Source organism: Salminus brasiliensis, chromosome 11 (assembly GCF_030463535.1).
Source record: "Salminus brasiliensis chromosome 11, fSalBra1.hap2, whole genome shotgun sequence".
NCBI lineage: Eukaryota > Metazoa > Chordata > Actinopteri > Characiformes > Bryconidae > Salminus > Salminus brasiliensis.
In genome coordinates this window covers 5,636,519-5,652,107 of record NC_132888.1, presented here as the reverse complement: position 1 = coordinate 5,652,107, position 15,589 = coordinate 5,636,519, and the positions used below count along the sequence as shown (strand labels likewise).

At 41.4% G+C, this 15,589-nt stretch overlaps 1 protein-coding gene across 1 annotated transcript in view; it reads right to left on the bottom strand.

Annotated features, from left to right (window-relative positions):
* b3glcta (beta 3-glucosyltransferase a) overlaps positions 1-15,589 on the bottom strand; it is a 193,249-nt gene that overhangs the window by 78,373 nt on the left and 99,287 nt on the right. Inside the window, exon 4 of the mRNA XM_072690983.1 lies at positions 11,615-11,724. Within this exon, the coding sequence (XP_072547084.1) occupies positions 11,615-11,724 (110 nt within the window). The remainder of the gene's footprint in view (positions 1-11,614; positions 11,725-15,589) is intronic.

Below are 15,589 nucleotides of genomic sequence, written 5' to 3'. Positions count from 1 at the left end.
TTCCTGCTAGTTTTCTGACCCTTTGTACGGTATGTTATTTTCCTGCCTGGAAAAGCAAGGGCAAGTCATAATCTTCACTTGTATTTTACAGTAAAGTGACATTGACGAGCCACTGTGCAAAGCTGTGTGTAGATTTTATCATTAAACCACTCATTTAGTGGTTTAATGATGAAACCTGCTCTATTCTGGTGTGTTCTATGGAAACATCAAAAGGCCATTGGTTCACATACGGTAGTGCGGCGGCCTTCACTTATTAATATTTGCCTGTTAAATCATTGTAGGTTTCTAAATGGTTGACATTCAGCTGGGCAACAGAATTTTCATTGGAACAGTTGGATGATGAGAGCTCAGAATATGGGAGTGACAAACTGTGAAAATCAGCCACTGTTGTCTGCTTATGGATAAAGCCCCGTCCTTCCACAGAAAGAGGCAATAAGCTTGCTGGATGCGCCTCAAGGTGGGGTGGATGATATTGTGATGCAAAATTAATGCTATCCCTAGTCTCCTGTATGTCCACGGCTGTCTATGTCTATGCTCTTCCCCCAGGGCAACTAGAAGTCAATAAGATTCCTAAGACGAAGGTCCGCAACATCATGATGTCTCCGTTGCGTTATCAGTCAGTCCCATAACCTGTGTACTGAAGTAGCCTGGTAGTTATTTCAACATTTTATGTCAGCAACTGAATCAAACTGTCAATCCAAATTACAAGAATAACAAATCTGAAAAATATTTATGGTCAGTTTTCACATAGAACTGGAAGAATACTAAAAAATACTCAATTATATGAAAAATACTATTATATATATCTTCGCTGTCCAATGAAAAACTTGAATATCAGAAATGGTGAGTTTACAAGCCGGAAAGGGTCTTAATTTTCAATGAAACGTTTATTTCAATTAGTTAAGAGCATTTCTATTGGTCCATTCTTGCTAAATTATTTACATGGTGTACAGAATCAGGTACACCCTGTAGAAAACTCAAACCAAGTAGAAAACATAAAAAAAAGATAAAAATTTTACCATTTATTATAAACATTCTAAACGAAACTGAATACTTTCAGTTCAAATAATTTTCATGCAGAGATCTGACTGGCTGAGTAGCGTCCCACGTGATTTTTACAACACAGCCGATTGGTCGGTGAGTTTCCAGGGCAGCTAAACCAGATAGAAAAGTTACACCAGTCAAAATGAACACTGTCAAAATAAATAGTTATTTTAGTTATCAATAGTTTACTGGTTACAGGGCTAGATCCAGATAGGACTACACCTGGGTTTGAACCCGGACCACGTTGGCCTATTACTGACCTCTGCCCTAGGGCATTAATTTAAGGGTCACACACATTTAAAACCCCTCTACACAAGTAAAACCAAAGAATTGTCACTTCAAGAGTTGGATTTGACCTTGGCCAGATTAAGAAATGTTCTAACAACAGAACTGAATCAGTTAAGATATGAATCACCATCAAGTAAAATCTGGTGCTTTGAAAAGGATGACAATGCCAAGATCGAGGCATGGTCGCACCGCTCCAGTGGACATATCGGCCTACAAAAAGGGTTTAAAAAAAAAAACTACGACTGTAGAACATCACTGAACCACAGAGAGACTCATTATCTACAAACTGAGAAACCTACGAACGGGCCTGCCAAAATATTCCCAGGAGCGTAGAAGCAACTTCTTCAGGAAGTCTCCAGCAGAACATCCAGGAAACTGCAGGTCTCTCTAGCTTCAGCTACAGTCAGTAAGAGCAGTCCTGGGTAAAAGTGCCATATCTGTGACAGCAGGAAACACTGCTGCCTGAACCTATTGGGATAATCTTCTACTGATAAAACAGTCTGAAGTGTAACAGTGCTTTTTAGACTTACGCATCCGCGTCTCCTGCATCTTCACATTCTGACTGTGTTAATTTAAGCCTCTCCCCCTGTAATTCCATTTTACCGCCACCAGGTTTCATCCTTTCCTTCATATTTCTACTCAAGTGTCCGTTAAAACGCTGACTTTCAGATGACATGATTAACTGAGATAAGGCTGGAGAGCTCAGCATATCCGTTCAGAACATGGCAAAGACCATCTTCACCTCAAAGGAATTTTGTTTCTCTGCTCTTTTGCATTTACTTTTACATTTAAGGCAATTAGCAGAAGCTCTTCTCCAGAGCGATTTACAACAGTGCTTCACTGTTTACTCAAGAAAAACCTCAGCTAGTTTAAATAGACTAAAAATTCAGATCATCTAATCTCAGACTCAACTAAACACAAATCAGTAAGGAGACCACTCTACTATTCACCCAAGTCCTCTCAGAAGAGGAGGAGGGTCTTCAGTCTGGGTTTGAGGACAGCGAGCGTTGGACTCTGCTGTTCGGACACCCAGGGGAAGTTCGTTCCACCACTTCGGTGCAGGACAGAAAAAAGTCTGGACGCTCGTCTTCTGTGGATCTTAAAGGATGGCGGGTTGAGCCGAGCTGTACTTGAGGCTGGGAGGGCTCGTGGTGCGGATTGTATTTTGACCATTGCCATCAAGTACGGAGGGGCTGGCTGGTCCAGTCTTGGCTTTGTAGGCCAGAGTCAGGGGTCTGAATCTGATGACCTGGGCAGCAGCTACAGGAAGACAGTAAAGAGAGAACGCAGCAGTGGAGAGACATGACTGAATTTAGGAACATTGAAGACGACCCGTGCCGCTGCATTCTGGATAAGTTACAGGGGCCTGATGGTGCGCAAAGGGAGACCAGCCAGAAGAGAGTTGCAGTAGTCAAGTCTTAAAGTGACGAGAGCCTGAACATCTAAGCACCTGGTGACTCTCTAGAGAGGAAGGGTCGAATTCTCCGGATGTTGTACAGGAGAAATCTGGAGTGAGGAGTGTTATTATTTATTGGAATAAATAATAACACTCAACACGTATAAGTGTTATAAACACAAATACCTGCATACTTTCGTAATATTCCACAATTTAACCTACAATATATGGACAAAGGTATTGGGACATATCTCTGTTTCATTCAGTTTCATTGCTACAGGTATATAAAATCAAGCCCCTAGCCATGCAGTCGGCCTTTCCTCCACTCATTAGTGAAAGACTGGGAGGTTCTGAAGAGCTCACTGTGTGGTTCTGTATGTAATAGGAGACACCGCTGCTGCACCAAAAACAAGTCAACTGGTGAAATTTCCTCCCTCCTAGATCTTCCTCCATCAGCTGTGAGTGGTGTTATTATTGAACAGTGGAAGAGTTTAGGAGGAACAGCTCACAGAGAGCAGCTCAGTGTCCACCGAGTGTCTGTCAGACCACGTAAAGTTACAGAGCGGGGTCAGGGCTGAGTGCTGAGCTCAAAGCAGAGTGCAGAAAAGCCTCCAACTGACTCAATAACTGCAGCAGAGCTCCAGACCTGCTGCTGCTGGTAGAGCTTAGAGCAAAGGAGGACCAGCTCTATATTAATAATGCCTATGGGTTTCGAATGTGACGTTGTAAACAGCACAGCGACTTTCAAACATGGTGGCGGTGGTACGAGGGTGTGGGGATGTTTTGCTGCCACCTCAGGACGTGGACAACTAGCTACTACTGAAGAAACCATGGATTCTGCTCTGTTCAATTCCGTTCTGTGTCAGACAATTCCTAAGTCTGTTCATCTGCTCAGGAGCTGAAGCTGAAACATAATCGGGTTACACTGCAAAAGGCCAATCCTCATCTGAAAAGCTGTAAAGCAGCAAGATGAATAATTCAGATTGACCTAGTAAAAGTCCTGACTTAACCCCAACAGATATGTTGTGGCAGGTCCTCAAACATACAGATCATGCCAGAAGAACCTACCTATATAGCTGAATAGCGGAACAGTTCAGAAGAGTGGGCTCAACCTGCTCCACAACAATATCCAAAGCTGATATGGGATTGGATGACCAGCAAGATTATTCTGATCAGCAAGAAGGAGGATGCATATATAACCTTGCTGTCCAACAACAAAAGAGCTTCTGCAGCCGTGAATTGTACGTAATTTTTCTTTTAATTAGCCTTACTTTAATGTATAAATACACACACACACCTTTATACTTACTTTTTCTTTCAATTAGCTTTACTTTAGAGTATATATATATATATATATATATATATATATATATATATATATATATATATATATATACACACACACACACACACACACACACTAAAGTAAAACTAATTAAAAGAAAAAGTAAGTATAAAGTAAAGGCGTGTGTGTGTCTATATATATATATATATATATATATATATATATATATATATATATATATATATATATATATATATACATACCTTTACTTTATACGTACTTTTTTTTAAAATTATTTTTACTTTAGAATATATATATATATATATATATATATATATATATATATATATATATATATATATATATATATATATATACAGTCATGCCCGAAAGTATTCATACCCCTGTCAAAGTTTGACTTAAATTTACTTTTATTTAACCAGAAATTATATTTTTGCCTGGAAACGACACAGGCATCTCCCAGGAGATAACACGATGATGTACAAGAGGCATCATTGTGGGAAAAAATATTTCTCAGCTTTTATACACATTTGAACAAAAAGTGGCATGTCCAAAATTATTCATACCCTTCTCAATAATTAATAGAAAAGCCTTTATTGGCTATTACAGCAATCAAACGCTTCCTGTAATTGCTGACCAGCTTTTTGCATGTCTCCACTGGTATTTTTGCCCATTCATCTGATAGTGATGAGCTCCAACTCTTTGAGGTTCGAGGGTCTCCTTGCCATCACCCTGATCTTTAGCTCCCTCCACAGATTCTCAATTGGATTCAAGTCAGGACTCTGGCTGGGCCACTGCAAAACATTAATGTTTTTGTCTGCTAACCATTTCTTCACCACTTTGGCTGTGTGTTTTGGGTCGTTGTCGTGCTGAAATGTCCACCGGTTCCCAAGGCCAAGTTTCTCTGCAGACTGCCTGATGTTGTTGTTGAGAATCTTGATGTATTGCTCTTTTTTCATGGTGCCATTTACTGCGATCAAGTTCCCTGGTCCATTGGCTGAAAAACACCCCCAAAACATTAGGTTCCCACCACCATGTTTGACAGTGGGGATGGTGTTCTTAGGGTTGAAGGCTTCTCCTTTTTTACGCCAAATGGTGCACACATCATTGTGGCCAAACAATTCAATTTTTGTTTCATCTGACCATAAGACAGAACACCAGAAGTCTTCTTCTTTGTCCAGATGAGCATTTGCAAAGGTCAAGCGGCCTTTTGTGTGCCTTTTCTGGAGAAGTGGTGTCCTCCTTGGCCTGCGTCCGTGGAACCCAGCAGTGTGCAGTGTCCGTTGAACTGTCTGCCTTGAGATGTCGCCACCAGCAGAGTCCAGATTCACCAGGATGGCCTTGGTGGTGATCCTTGGATTTTTCTTCACCTCTCTCACTATTCTCCTGGCCAGCACAGGTGTCACTTTTGGCTTCCGACCACATCTTCTGAGATTTTCCACAGTGCGGAACTTCTTGTATTTTTTAATAATACTTTGCACTGTAGCCACTGGAACTTGAAAACATTTTGATATGGCTTTATAGCCCTTTCCTGACTTGTGAGCGGCCACAATGCACAGCCGCAGGTCCTTAGTGAGCTCCTTTGTCTTAGCCATGACTGTCCACAAACCAACTGCAGAGAGCTGCTGTTTTTCTCCTGTTGAGTTGATTAAAACAGCTGTTCCCAATGAATCAGGGTAATTAGGATGCTTTAAAACAGCTTGGACTATTTGGAATGGTATAGAACTTTGGATTTTCCCATATACTGTGACAGTTTTCAAAGGGTATGAATAATTTTGGACATGCCACTTTTTGTTCAAATGTGTATAAAAGCTGAGAAATACTTTTTCCCACAATGATGCCTCTTGTACATCATCGTGTTATCTCCTAGGAGATGCCTGTGTCGTTTCAAGGCAAAAATATAACTTCTGGTTAAATAAAAGTAAATTTAAGTCAAACTTTGCCAGGGGTATGAATACTTTCGGGCATGACTGTATATATATATATATATATATATATATATATATATATATATATATATATATATATATATATACAGTGAGTCCAAGAAGTATTTGATCCCTTGCTGATTTTCTTCGTTGGCCCACTAATAAAGACATGATCATTCTATACTTTTAATGGTAGATGTATTCTTACATGGAGAGACAGAATATTAAAAAGAAAATCCAGAAAATAAATCTAAGGAATATATATTAATTGATTTGTATTTCATGGAGTGAAATAAGTATTTGATCCCTTAGTATTCATTAGCAGTTCTGGCTTTTACAGACCAGTTAGATACTCCCAATCAACTTGTTACCTGACCTGAAGCCACCTGTTCTCACTAATCACTTGTGTGAAAAACACCTGTCCACAGAATCAGACAGATCACACAGATTTCAAGTCTCCAACATGGGTAAAACCAAAGAGCTGTCACAGGACCTCAGAGTCAGAATTGTTGACCTTCACAAAGCTGGAATGGGCTACAAAAAGATTAGTAAGGTGTTGGATGTGAAAGTAACAACTATTGGTGCAATTATCAGAAAGTTTAAAGAGTATAACATGACAATCAACAGACCTCGGCCCGGTGCTCCAAAGAAGATTTCGCCTCGTGGGGTGGCAATGATGCTGAGAACAGTCAGAAATCGTCCTGCAACCACTCGGCAGGAGTTAGCAAATGACCTGAAGGCAGCTGGGACCACAGTTTGCAAGGAAACAATTGGCAACACTTTGCGCAACAATGGATTCACATCCTGCAGTGCCCGAAAGGTACCCCTGCTGAAGAGAGCACATGTGGAGGCGCGCCTCAAGTATGCCAATGATCATTTGAAAGATGAACCAAGTTATTGGGAGAAGGTTTTGTGGTCAGACGAGACCAAAATTGAACTTTTTGGCCTCAACTCCACCCGCCATGTGTGGAGGAAGAAAAATGCTGCCTATGACCCCAAGAACACTGTGCCCACCGTCAAGCATGGAGGTGGAAGCATAATGTTTTGGGGGTGTTTCTCTGCCAAGGGTACAGGGCTACTTCACCGCATCACTGGGAAGATGGATGGAGCCATGTACCGCACAATCCTGAGGGACAACCTCCTCCCCTCTGCCAGGGATCTGAAAATGGGCCGTGGTTGGGTCTTCCAACATGATAACGACCCTAAACATACAGCAAAGGCAACAAAGGATTGGCTCAAGAAAAATCACATTAAGGTCATGGAGTGGCCCAGCCAGTCGCCAGACCTCAATCCGATCGAAAATCTATGGAGGGAGCTGAAGGTCAGAGTTGCCAAGCGACAGCCCACCAACCTTCATGATTTAGAGAGGATCTGCAAAGAAGAGTGGGCCAAAATTCCCCCTGGTGTGTGTGCTAAACTTGTGGTTAACTACAACAAACGTCTCACCGCTGTGCTTGCAAACAAAGGCTTTGCCACTAAGTATTGAGTGTGTTTGGCAAGAGGGATCAAATACTTATTTTCCTCATTGAAATACAAATTAATTAAAATATATTCTTTAAAATTATATTCTGGATTTTTGTCTTGATATTCTGTCTCTCCATGTTAGAATATATCTACCATTAAAAGTGCAGAAGGATAGTGTCTTTATTAGTGGGCAAACAAAGAAAATCAGCAAGGGATCAAATACTTCTTGGACTCACTGTATATATATATACACACACATACACACACATATCATATACACACATACATACACTAAAGTAAAACTAATTAAAAGAAAAAGTATATGTCTATATATTATTTATTTATTTATTTTTTAATTACACTTATTGTTTCTCTCTTTTTATATCTATTTTGATATTTTATATTTATATAAAGGAATTATGTTGGTAAATGGAGGGTCTGCAATGTAAGAATTTGATTGTACAGTGTAACGGCTTGTTTCTGCTGTGCACATGAATTTAACTCTTGAACTGAAACGATGTCTGTAACTTACACCTACTGGCTGAATGAGAAACTGCAGGGTACTGACCCGCTGTACGCCTCAATTAGTGAAATATGCCTCATATGTTTAACACCGCTGATCAGCTCTCAGGATCAGCTACATAAGAGGAAGATTGTCAGAGGAATTGTATGGACTTCAAATCAGCTGATACCGATACACAGCTGACTGATCCTCCCATCTCTAGTCATATGGCTCTGGTGGCACAATGTGTACAGACCATAACAGGGTTGTCCACACGCTCAGATCACGTAACATACAGCTGCCTTGACTGTATTTTTTCACTGCAACTCTGCATCAAGGTTTACTGCATCACTACTGTAAAGAGTAAGAGCAGGGAACTGCGGGGGGCTAGACATATGTCCACTAGTTCCACCGCTGGTTACTGCTGCTAAAGCTCATTTCAGAAGTCATGCAAAGTAACGGCCAATTACTTTTTCACTGATTTACATGTTGGACAGTTTCGCTGCTTAAATACACTAAATCACTTAAATAAATTAAGTGCTCAGGAGGTTCGCAAGTTAGAATTCCCAGCCATGGCCATCACTTTGCCAGCGATCAGCAACCGGAGTCAGAGAGAGCACAACTGGTCGTGCTCTCTACGGGTGAGCAGATAGCGCTCACTCCCCTTATCACAATTGAGCGATGTTGGCTGGCACAGGTGTCCGTTAGCTGGTGTGCCATCTGCTGGAGACCTGGTGCATTCCTTCAAATGTGTCGACCGAGAAAAAAGGCAGCGGCTGGATGCGTCAGGGGAGACCCAAGTCCTTACCCTCCTAGTGTCAGGAGCATTGCTAGTGCTAGGGGGGAGCTATGAAGGGGTGGGTTGGGTTGATTGGCAGATCAAATTGGGGGGAAAAAAGGTAAAAAATTGACCAACATATTTACAGAAATTGTGTTTTGTGTTTGATGAGATTTATTTTATTTTAATTTTTTGACAAGTTTAATTTTTCATCTTGTTTAAAGCTATAAAATCATTTGTATGGGCAACCATGCAATAATAGGGAAACTCAGAAAGGGGCCTTTTTGTATTTATAATTTTAAATCCTATAATTATGTTTTTTTTCTCCTTTATTTATTTAAAAACACCACTGAACTGAGGTCCACTTTCCAGGATTGTAAACAAGTGTAAACAGTGCCTGTTTTAACTCAGCATGCCGTTGTTGTTATGTTTGAAATATCATGCCGCATGAAAGCACTTCTTGATTTATCTCATTTTGCAATCTGAGAGATGAATCTCCATTCAAATACATGATGGTTAAGCAGTTGGTGTTCTTCTCAGTCCGAGTCTCTCAGCAGTGAACGGTGCTGTGTGCCTGCTTAAGCTCATCTGGCTGCCGACTGCCCTCGCCTGAGAAGAGTCAATGCAAAGCAGAGCCAGGTCTTATATGATAACTGACTGTCTGGTTTCTCGCCGGCATTAGGGCACTGCTCAGCTCTGTGATTCATTTCTCAGATTATGATGTTTTTCGGTTTTGGGATAAACAAGCCTGGTGGAACTGAAGCTTCTGAAACGAGTGGCAGAAGAATTTGCATCCCACCGTGTCTGAATGACCCTCACACAGGAGAACTTTCTATGTATGGTGTCTAAAGTACCGTTTCTATAAACTATAAACATACGACTGCAATGTAGAGAATGTAGAGAACCGCCACTTAATGTGAAGTCCTAGACTGTGTGGCCATGCAGAAACATTGTATCTCCGATTTCTATTTATTTATATATATATATTTTTTTTTTGCATTTTATCTACATCATTTGGTATCAGGTGTCAAAAAACATAATAAATGGACCAATAGAAATGCAGCATTTCTTGGAATAAATCTGTTTTAACATCAACTTCCATTTAAAGATCAGAAGGTCTTCTTAATTCAAAATCTTAATTCAATTCAAAGTTTATTTATATAGTTTCTTTACAGAGATCCAGGTCCATGCCTCTTATGAGCAAGCACCACAATGGAGGTGGTGGCGACAGTGGCAAGGAAAAAGTCCCTCATATTAAGAGGAAGACACCAAGACTCAGTCCGAGGAACCCATCTGCCTTAGGTCGACCCGCACAGAACAAACAAACAAACAAACAAATAACAATACAAACAACATTACACTTCTCCTGTGAAGCTGCTGTTTCACAAGGTTTCTATACATGTGTCAGGGGAGACCTGTGTTAAGTCCTAACCTTCTAGTGTCGGGAGCATTGCTAGTGCTAGGGGGAGCTATGAAGGGATGGGTTGGGTTGATTGGCGGAACCAAATTGGGAGAAAAAGGAGAAAAAATTGACCAACAAATTTACAGAAATTGTGTTTTGTGTTTGACGATTTATATATTTTTAATATTTAATAGTTTAATGTTACATCTTGTTTAAAGCTTTTTTTTTTAATTCCCAACATTTTTATGTCCCAACAAAGCTATATGTCCTTACAGTAGCACTTTATTTGGAGTGGTCCTTTAAAGCTAATTAATAACCTCTAAAATTTCTGCTTTAAATTGAAATAATTTACACTAAACACTTGCAAATAAAACGGGTCAAACGGGTCAAACAAATCCATTACATACAGAAAGACAAACCTAGGCCGCAACTCACCTGACCAATGCCCAAAATCTGACATTTTGGTCAGGCCTTGTTTGGCTCGGGTCATGCTGGGAGGCCTTCCAGGGGCTTCCTTGCAGTTTTCCTATCTTGGTATTCAGCCTGTATTACTGTCATAGAAGTCGCTTAAGCATCAAGCAGGCGTGGTGCCAATAAACCCTCCAAACTGGACTCTTTTCCTCCTGTCAGAGATTCATTATGATATAAAACAAGCCACTAAATACCAGAGTTTTATTGGCGGTGGGATGGCAGATTGCAATAAATTCGTGGGATCATATCATTAGTCGGGCTCTAGTTCTGCACCAATTTTTTTCCCCCCCTTCGAACCACAGGTCCAAGCCAAGAGCCATTAAGTTTATAAGAGCTTATCTGATGCTCATACAGTAATGTGCATGGGTTTTAGGCATAGAATAGAATGAAAAGCTGCTTATCTGGACAGTAAGGGTTTATTTTCTCTTTATTAACACTAATGGATACATGGTGGTTCTCCATCACTGTGTTCATCATTAGAACATCTCCAAAGTTCTCCTTTCTCATGGAGTCTAGTATTATTTAGAGTTCTCCTCAGATCAACACCTGGTTTGGTGGTAAATCAGGGCTTAATGATGGTAAATCAGGTGAGCTGCTGCTGCTGCTGCTGCTGATTGAGTTGAACACATCCTCTACGCTGTGCTGGCTGGACTGGGGGGCGTCCAGCAGAAACCTGGAGGAACCAAGCTCTGTTTTTCAGACTAGCTCACAGACAAGATCTCACTACTTTCTTTCTTCAGAATGAGAAGCTCTTGTTTCTCCTTTTTACTGGATTTATGTTCAGCTGCATTATCTGTTCTGATGAGATCTGGAGCTTCTAGAGTAAAAACTCTCTCATTGCTCAGAGGAATTATCCGAAATAATGAGATTAGGGGACTCAAACCTCTGCACTAGAACGTCACTTCTGCTCCTCTCAGTTGGATTATCATAAAACACCTCTGACTCAATTCTTCCAGCCCTAAGAAGCATCGGAGACACAGCGAAGGGAAACACATGAATGCTGAGCGCACAGGCAGTGATTAAGCGTGAGTGTACCTCTCGGAGCGCTGCAGTCTGCAGAAGCAGGTCCGCTCGAAGTCTCTCAGCCCGCTGTGCATGGAAGGAGTTCCGCTGGCTCTGGATGACAAATACCACCTCCCTCAGGCCTGCATGAAAACACACACACACACATACATACATATATAAATATATAATTAGCATGCATCCACAACATGCAGAGTAAACACACATTTCACAAAGTAGTTCACTGAGCTTCAGCCATCTTCAGGCCTTTCAGACACCAGACACACAGAACAGAAAGCCAGAAGAAGCATCGCAGAGGACCTCATTTAGCAGAATACAACATACGCTACATGTCCAAATGTTTGTGGACACCTCAACTTTAAGTTGCACTCATTGCTGACATACATGTGCAAATGCGTACACACACATGCAGCTTGTCTAGGCCCTGTAGAGAAGTACTGACATTAGAATATGACTCTCTGGAGAAGATAAACTAGATGAACCTATTGGCACCATGCTGCCTAATGCCAGGCGTGGGCTATAGAGGGGGATAAAGCCCCTCAGCATTGAGCTGTGGAGCAGTGGAAGAACTGTGTTCTCAGGAATGATGGATGGTGGAGCTCCATCCAGTACTTTTGGAATGAGTTGGGGAGTTGTGGATGGATGAGGTGGGGTGGTGAGCATCATCCAACATCCTGACCCCACTAACGCTCTTGTCGCTGAATGCAATCAAATCCTCACAGCAATGATCCTTCAAAATCTAGTAGAAAGCGTTCTTCCTTGGACAGTAGAGACAGTTACTCCAACAAAGGCAGAATGAACTGGTTTTTAATGCCCTTGATTTTGAGAAGAAACAACGAATGAGCAGGTGTCCAAATACTTTTTTTTTGTTTACTTTGATGCTTGAAAATTTGAAAATTGCCATTCACGCCTCTACACATAACACTTCTGCATTAGATATGACCAAAAATAATTATATTTGGGCCACTTTTACCTGCTGTGTGAACGTAGACTTAGAAGCAGAATAGAAGTTTTGTTATTTGGAGAAAACGGGCTCAGAAGTTCATGAAAATAATCACTCTGTTAAGCAGTGGGGTGGAGGTAGAGGGACGAACAGGGAGTCAATTAATTTCAAATATCACACAGTCTATAAAAGACTTGATGAAATCCCTCAATATTTCATTCTTTTTTGAGTGCATCAGCTAGACATTCACTTTAATAATGTATTAGAAAGCCTGGTATTCCTGATACTCAGGGTAAGAAACCGGCGGATGAATGCAAATCGTTAAAACTGACTCTGTGAAAAACAAACATATATAACAATCATAACTCGGAGTTCAGGCAGTGTGGAGATACAGTATGTCAAGTTCCTTCAAACTCACAAACATGCTCATATTTCTAATGGGACGGTTCCAACATCCATCCTAATGTTGCTCACAAAGGGCCTCATTTACCAATATCTTCTAGAGCATTTCCCTAAATGTGCTCTTAAGGAAAATTTAATTAAAATAAAAAGTCTACGTCAGATTCATGATTCATTCAAAAGGACAACAAGACAAGACAAGCATCTTCACCATTAGTGTTGGACACTAATAGTGGAATTTGGCCTCTGCCTTTAACCCAATGGTGCAGTGAACACACCCATACACCACCACTGCTGCTGCACCTGGGGAGCAGGAAGGGGTAAAGAGCCTTGCTCAAGGGCCCAGCAGTGGCAGCTTGCCAATCCCAAGTATCGAACCCACAACCCTGTCATCAATAACTCAGCGCTCTAACTGCTGAGCCACCACTGCCCCAGCCCTGCCTTTATAATAAAAAAAATAAAACGTCCTAATTTTCCCAAAAAAGAAAACACTGCTGTAAACTGCGTAACTGTGGGTGTCGAGAACAAACTTCCTTTAGGACTGGTTGGCGAATGAGGTCCAATGAATTATAAGCTAGTAGTCGTCAATAACTAATCGACATAAGCCTATTAGAGGTACGACTTAAGGTACTAGAGGACTTTTGAAATGGTGGCATATTATAAAAAGACTGGGTGCCTCACACTTCCCAAATGGATTTTGCGGCTTAAACCTGTTGCTGATCCTGGGTGTTGAACCCACAACCCTGTCATCAGTAACCACTGAGCCACCACTGCTCCAGCCCTGCTTTCAAAATGTTCTCATTATCCCAAAAAATCGTAACTGTGGGACTTAAGCCAACTACAGGAACGACTTCAGGTACAACTTAAGGTACTTTAAAGTGGTAGCATATTATAAAAAGACCTCACCTCACACATCAACCAGACTGAGTTTTGTGGTTTAAACCTGTGGCAGAGCCTGGGATTTGAACCCACAATGACGGACTTTCTTTGTCCTCATAAAATGTCCTCATTATCCCGAATAAGAAAACACTGCTGGATGTCAAAATCATAACTGTAGGACTTAAGCCAACAACAGGAACGACTTCAGGTACGACTTCAGGTCTGACTAAGGTACTTTAAAGTGGAGGCATATTATAAAAAGACCTCACCTCACACTTCCCGACTGAGTTTTGTGGCTTAAACCTGTTGCAGAGCCTGGGATTTGAACCCACAACGACGGACTTCCTTTGTTTGTCCACGTAAAATGTCCTCATTATCCCGAATAAGAAAACACTGCGGTAAAAATCGTAACTGTGGAACTTAAGCCACAAAACTCAGTCGGGAAGTGTGAGGTGAGGTCTTTTTATAATATGTCACCACTTTAAAAGTCCTCTAGTACCCTAAGCCGTACCTTAAGTCGTACCTCTAGTTAGCTTATGTCTGTTGCGGAGTCTGGGATCTGAACCCACAATGACAGACTTCCTTTGTTTGTCCTCGTAAAATGTCCTCATTATCCCGAATAAGAAAACACTGCTGGATGTTAAGATCTTAACTGTATGACTTAGGGTACTAGAGGACATTTCCAGGAACTCCTCTAAGAAAGGTGAAAAATGTGGGTGAAGAAGGAGTTAGCGTGGACAGCTAACAGAGGGAGTTGGAGGCGTGTAGTTGAACACATATGTGCGAGGCAGGTGTTTGCTTCTTATGCGAATTTCCGTTCCACCTTAAATGGAGCCGCAGGGTCCGACTTCTACTAGTGGCAGAATGCAGCTACTGCATCATTTAAGGCGGAACGTAATTTTTGAAAATGGTATTCCTCTTTATTGTCTTCACTGTTGGCTAGCAAATGCATAAAACAACCTCAAGCTGAATTGATCACTTCCACTAGAGAAAGCCCTCATTCATAATTCAAATAATTGATTATTAGTCTTAATGACTGACAAATTGGTCATCAATAACTGCCCTGGTCATCAATTGGCTAGATGCCATTTGAGTAACGGTAAATGGGGACTATTTACAGTCATGAGTTGTAATCAAGATTAGCATGACTCGCTGTCCCACTCCTATAAGGACACACTGAAAAGCTGACCATGGCTGGTGATTGGCAGCCACAAGCTTTTACCTTCTTTAATTCAATTCCAACTACATTCAAGTCAGAATCTTGCAGGGAATTCACCTGCTGTATGACTTCGTGACCGTGCCGTTACAAAGCACTGTAGCCGTCTGCCTGTCTGTCACACACGAGTGCGCCCAGACACTCACTCATAATGCACACATCAGTCTTCCTTGCAGGGTGTTGTCATTACTCTCTGGCTGTGTGAATTACAGACTAAAATATCTGTCAGAACCTGATTGCTCGCGTCACGGGTTCAGACATTCCTTCTCAAGCGCGTGTGCCGGGCTCCAGTGGGGTTCAAATGGCATGTTGGGGTTTCTGACAGGCTGCCTACCTTCAAACTTGCTTCAGCGTCGCTCCCCTCATCTTTCCTCCCTACTGTTATCAGCTTGAACTGGAAACGTCTGGAGTGTCTGACGGCTCTGATTGCTAAAGTTCTTGTTAAAGTTTTATTTGGTTGCCGAAACCCAACAGAACGTCTTTAGAATTCTCCTCAATTTGCTCCCCAATTCAGTCAGGTCTACTTCCTACCCATGTGCTAGGCCTCCCC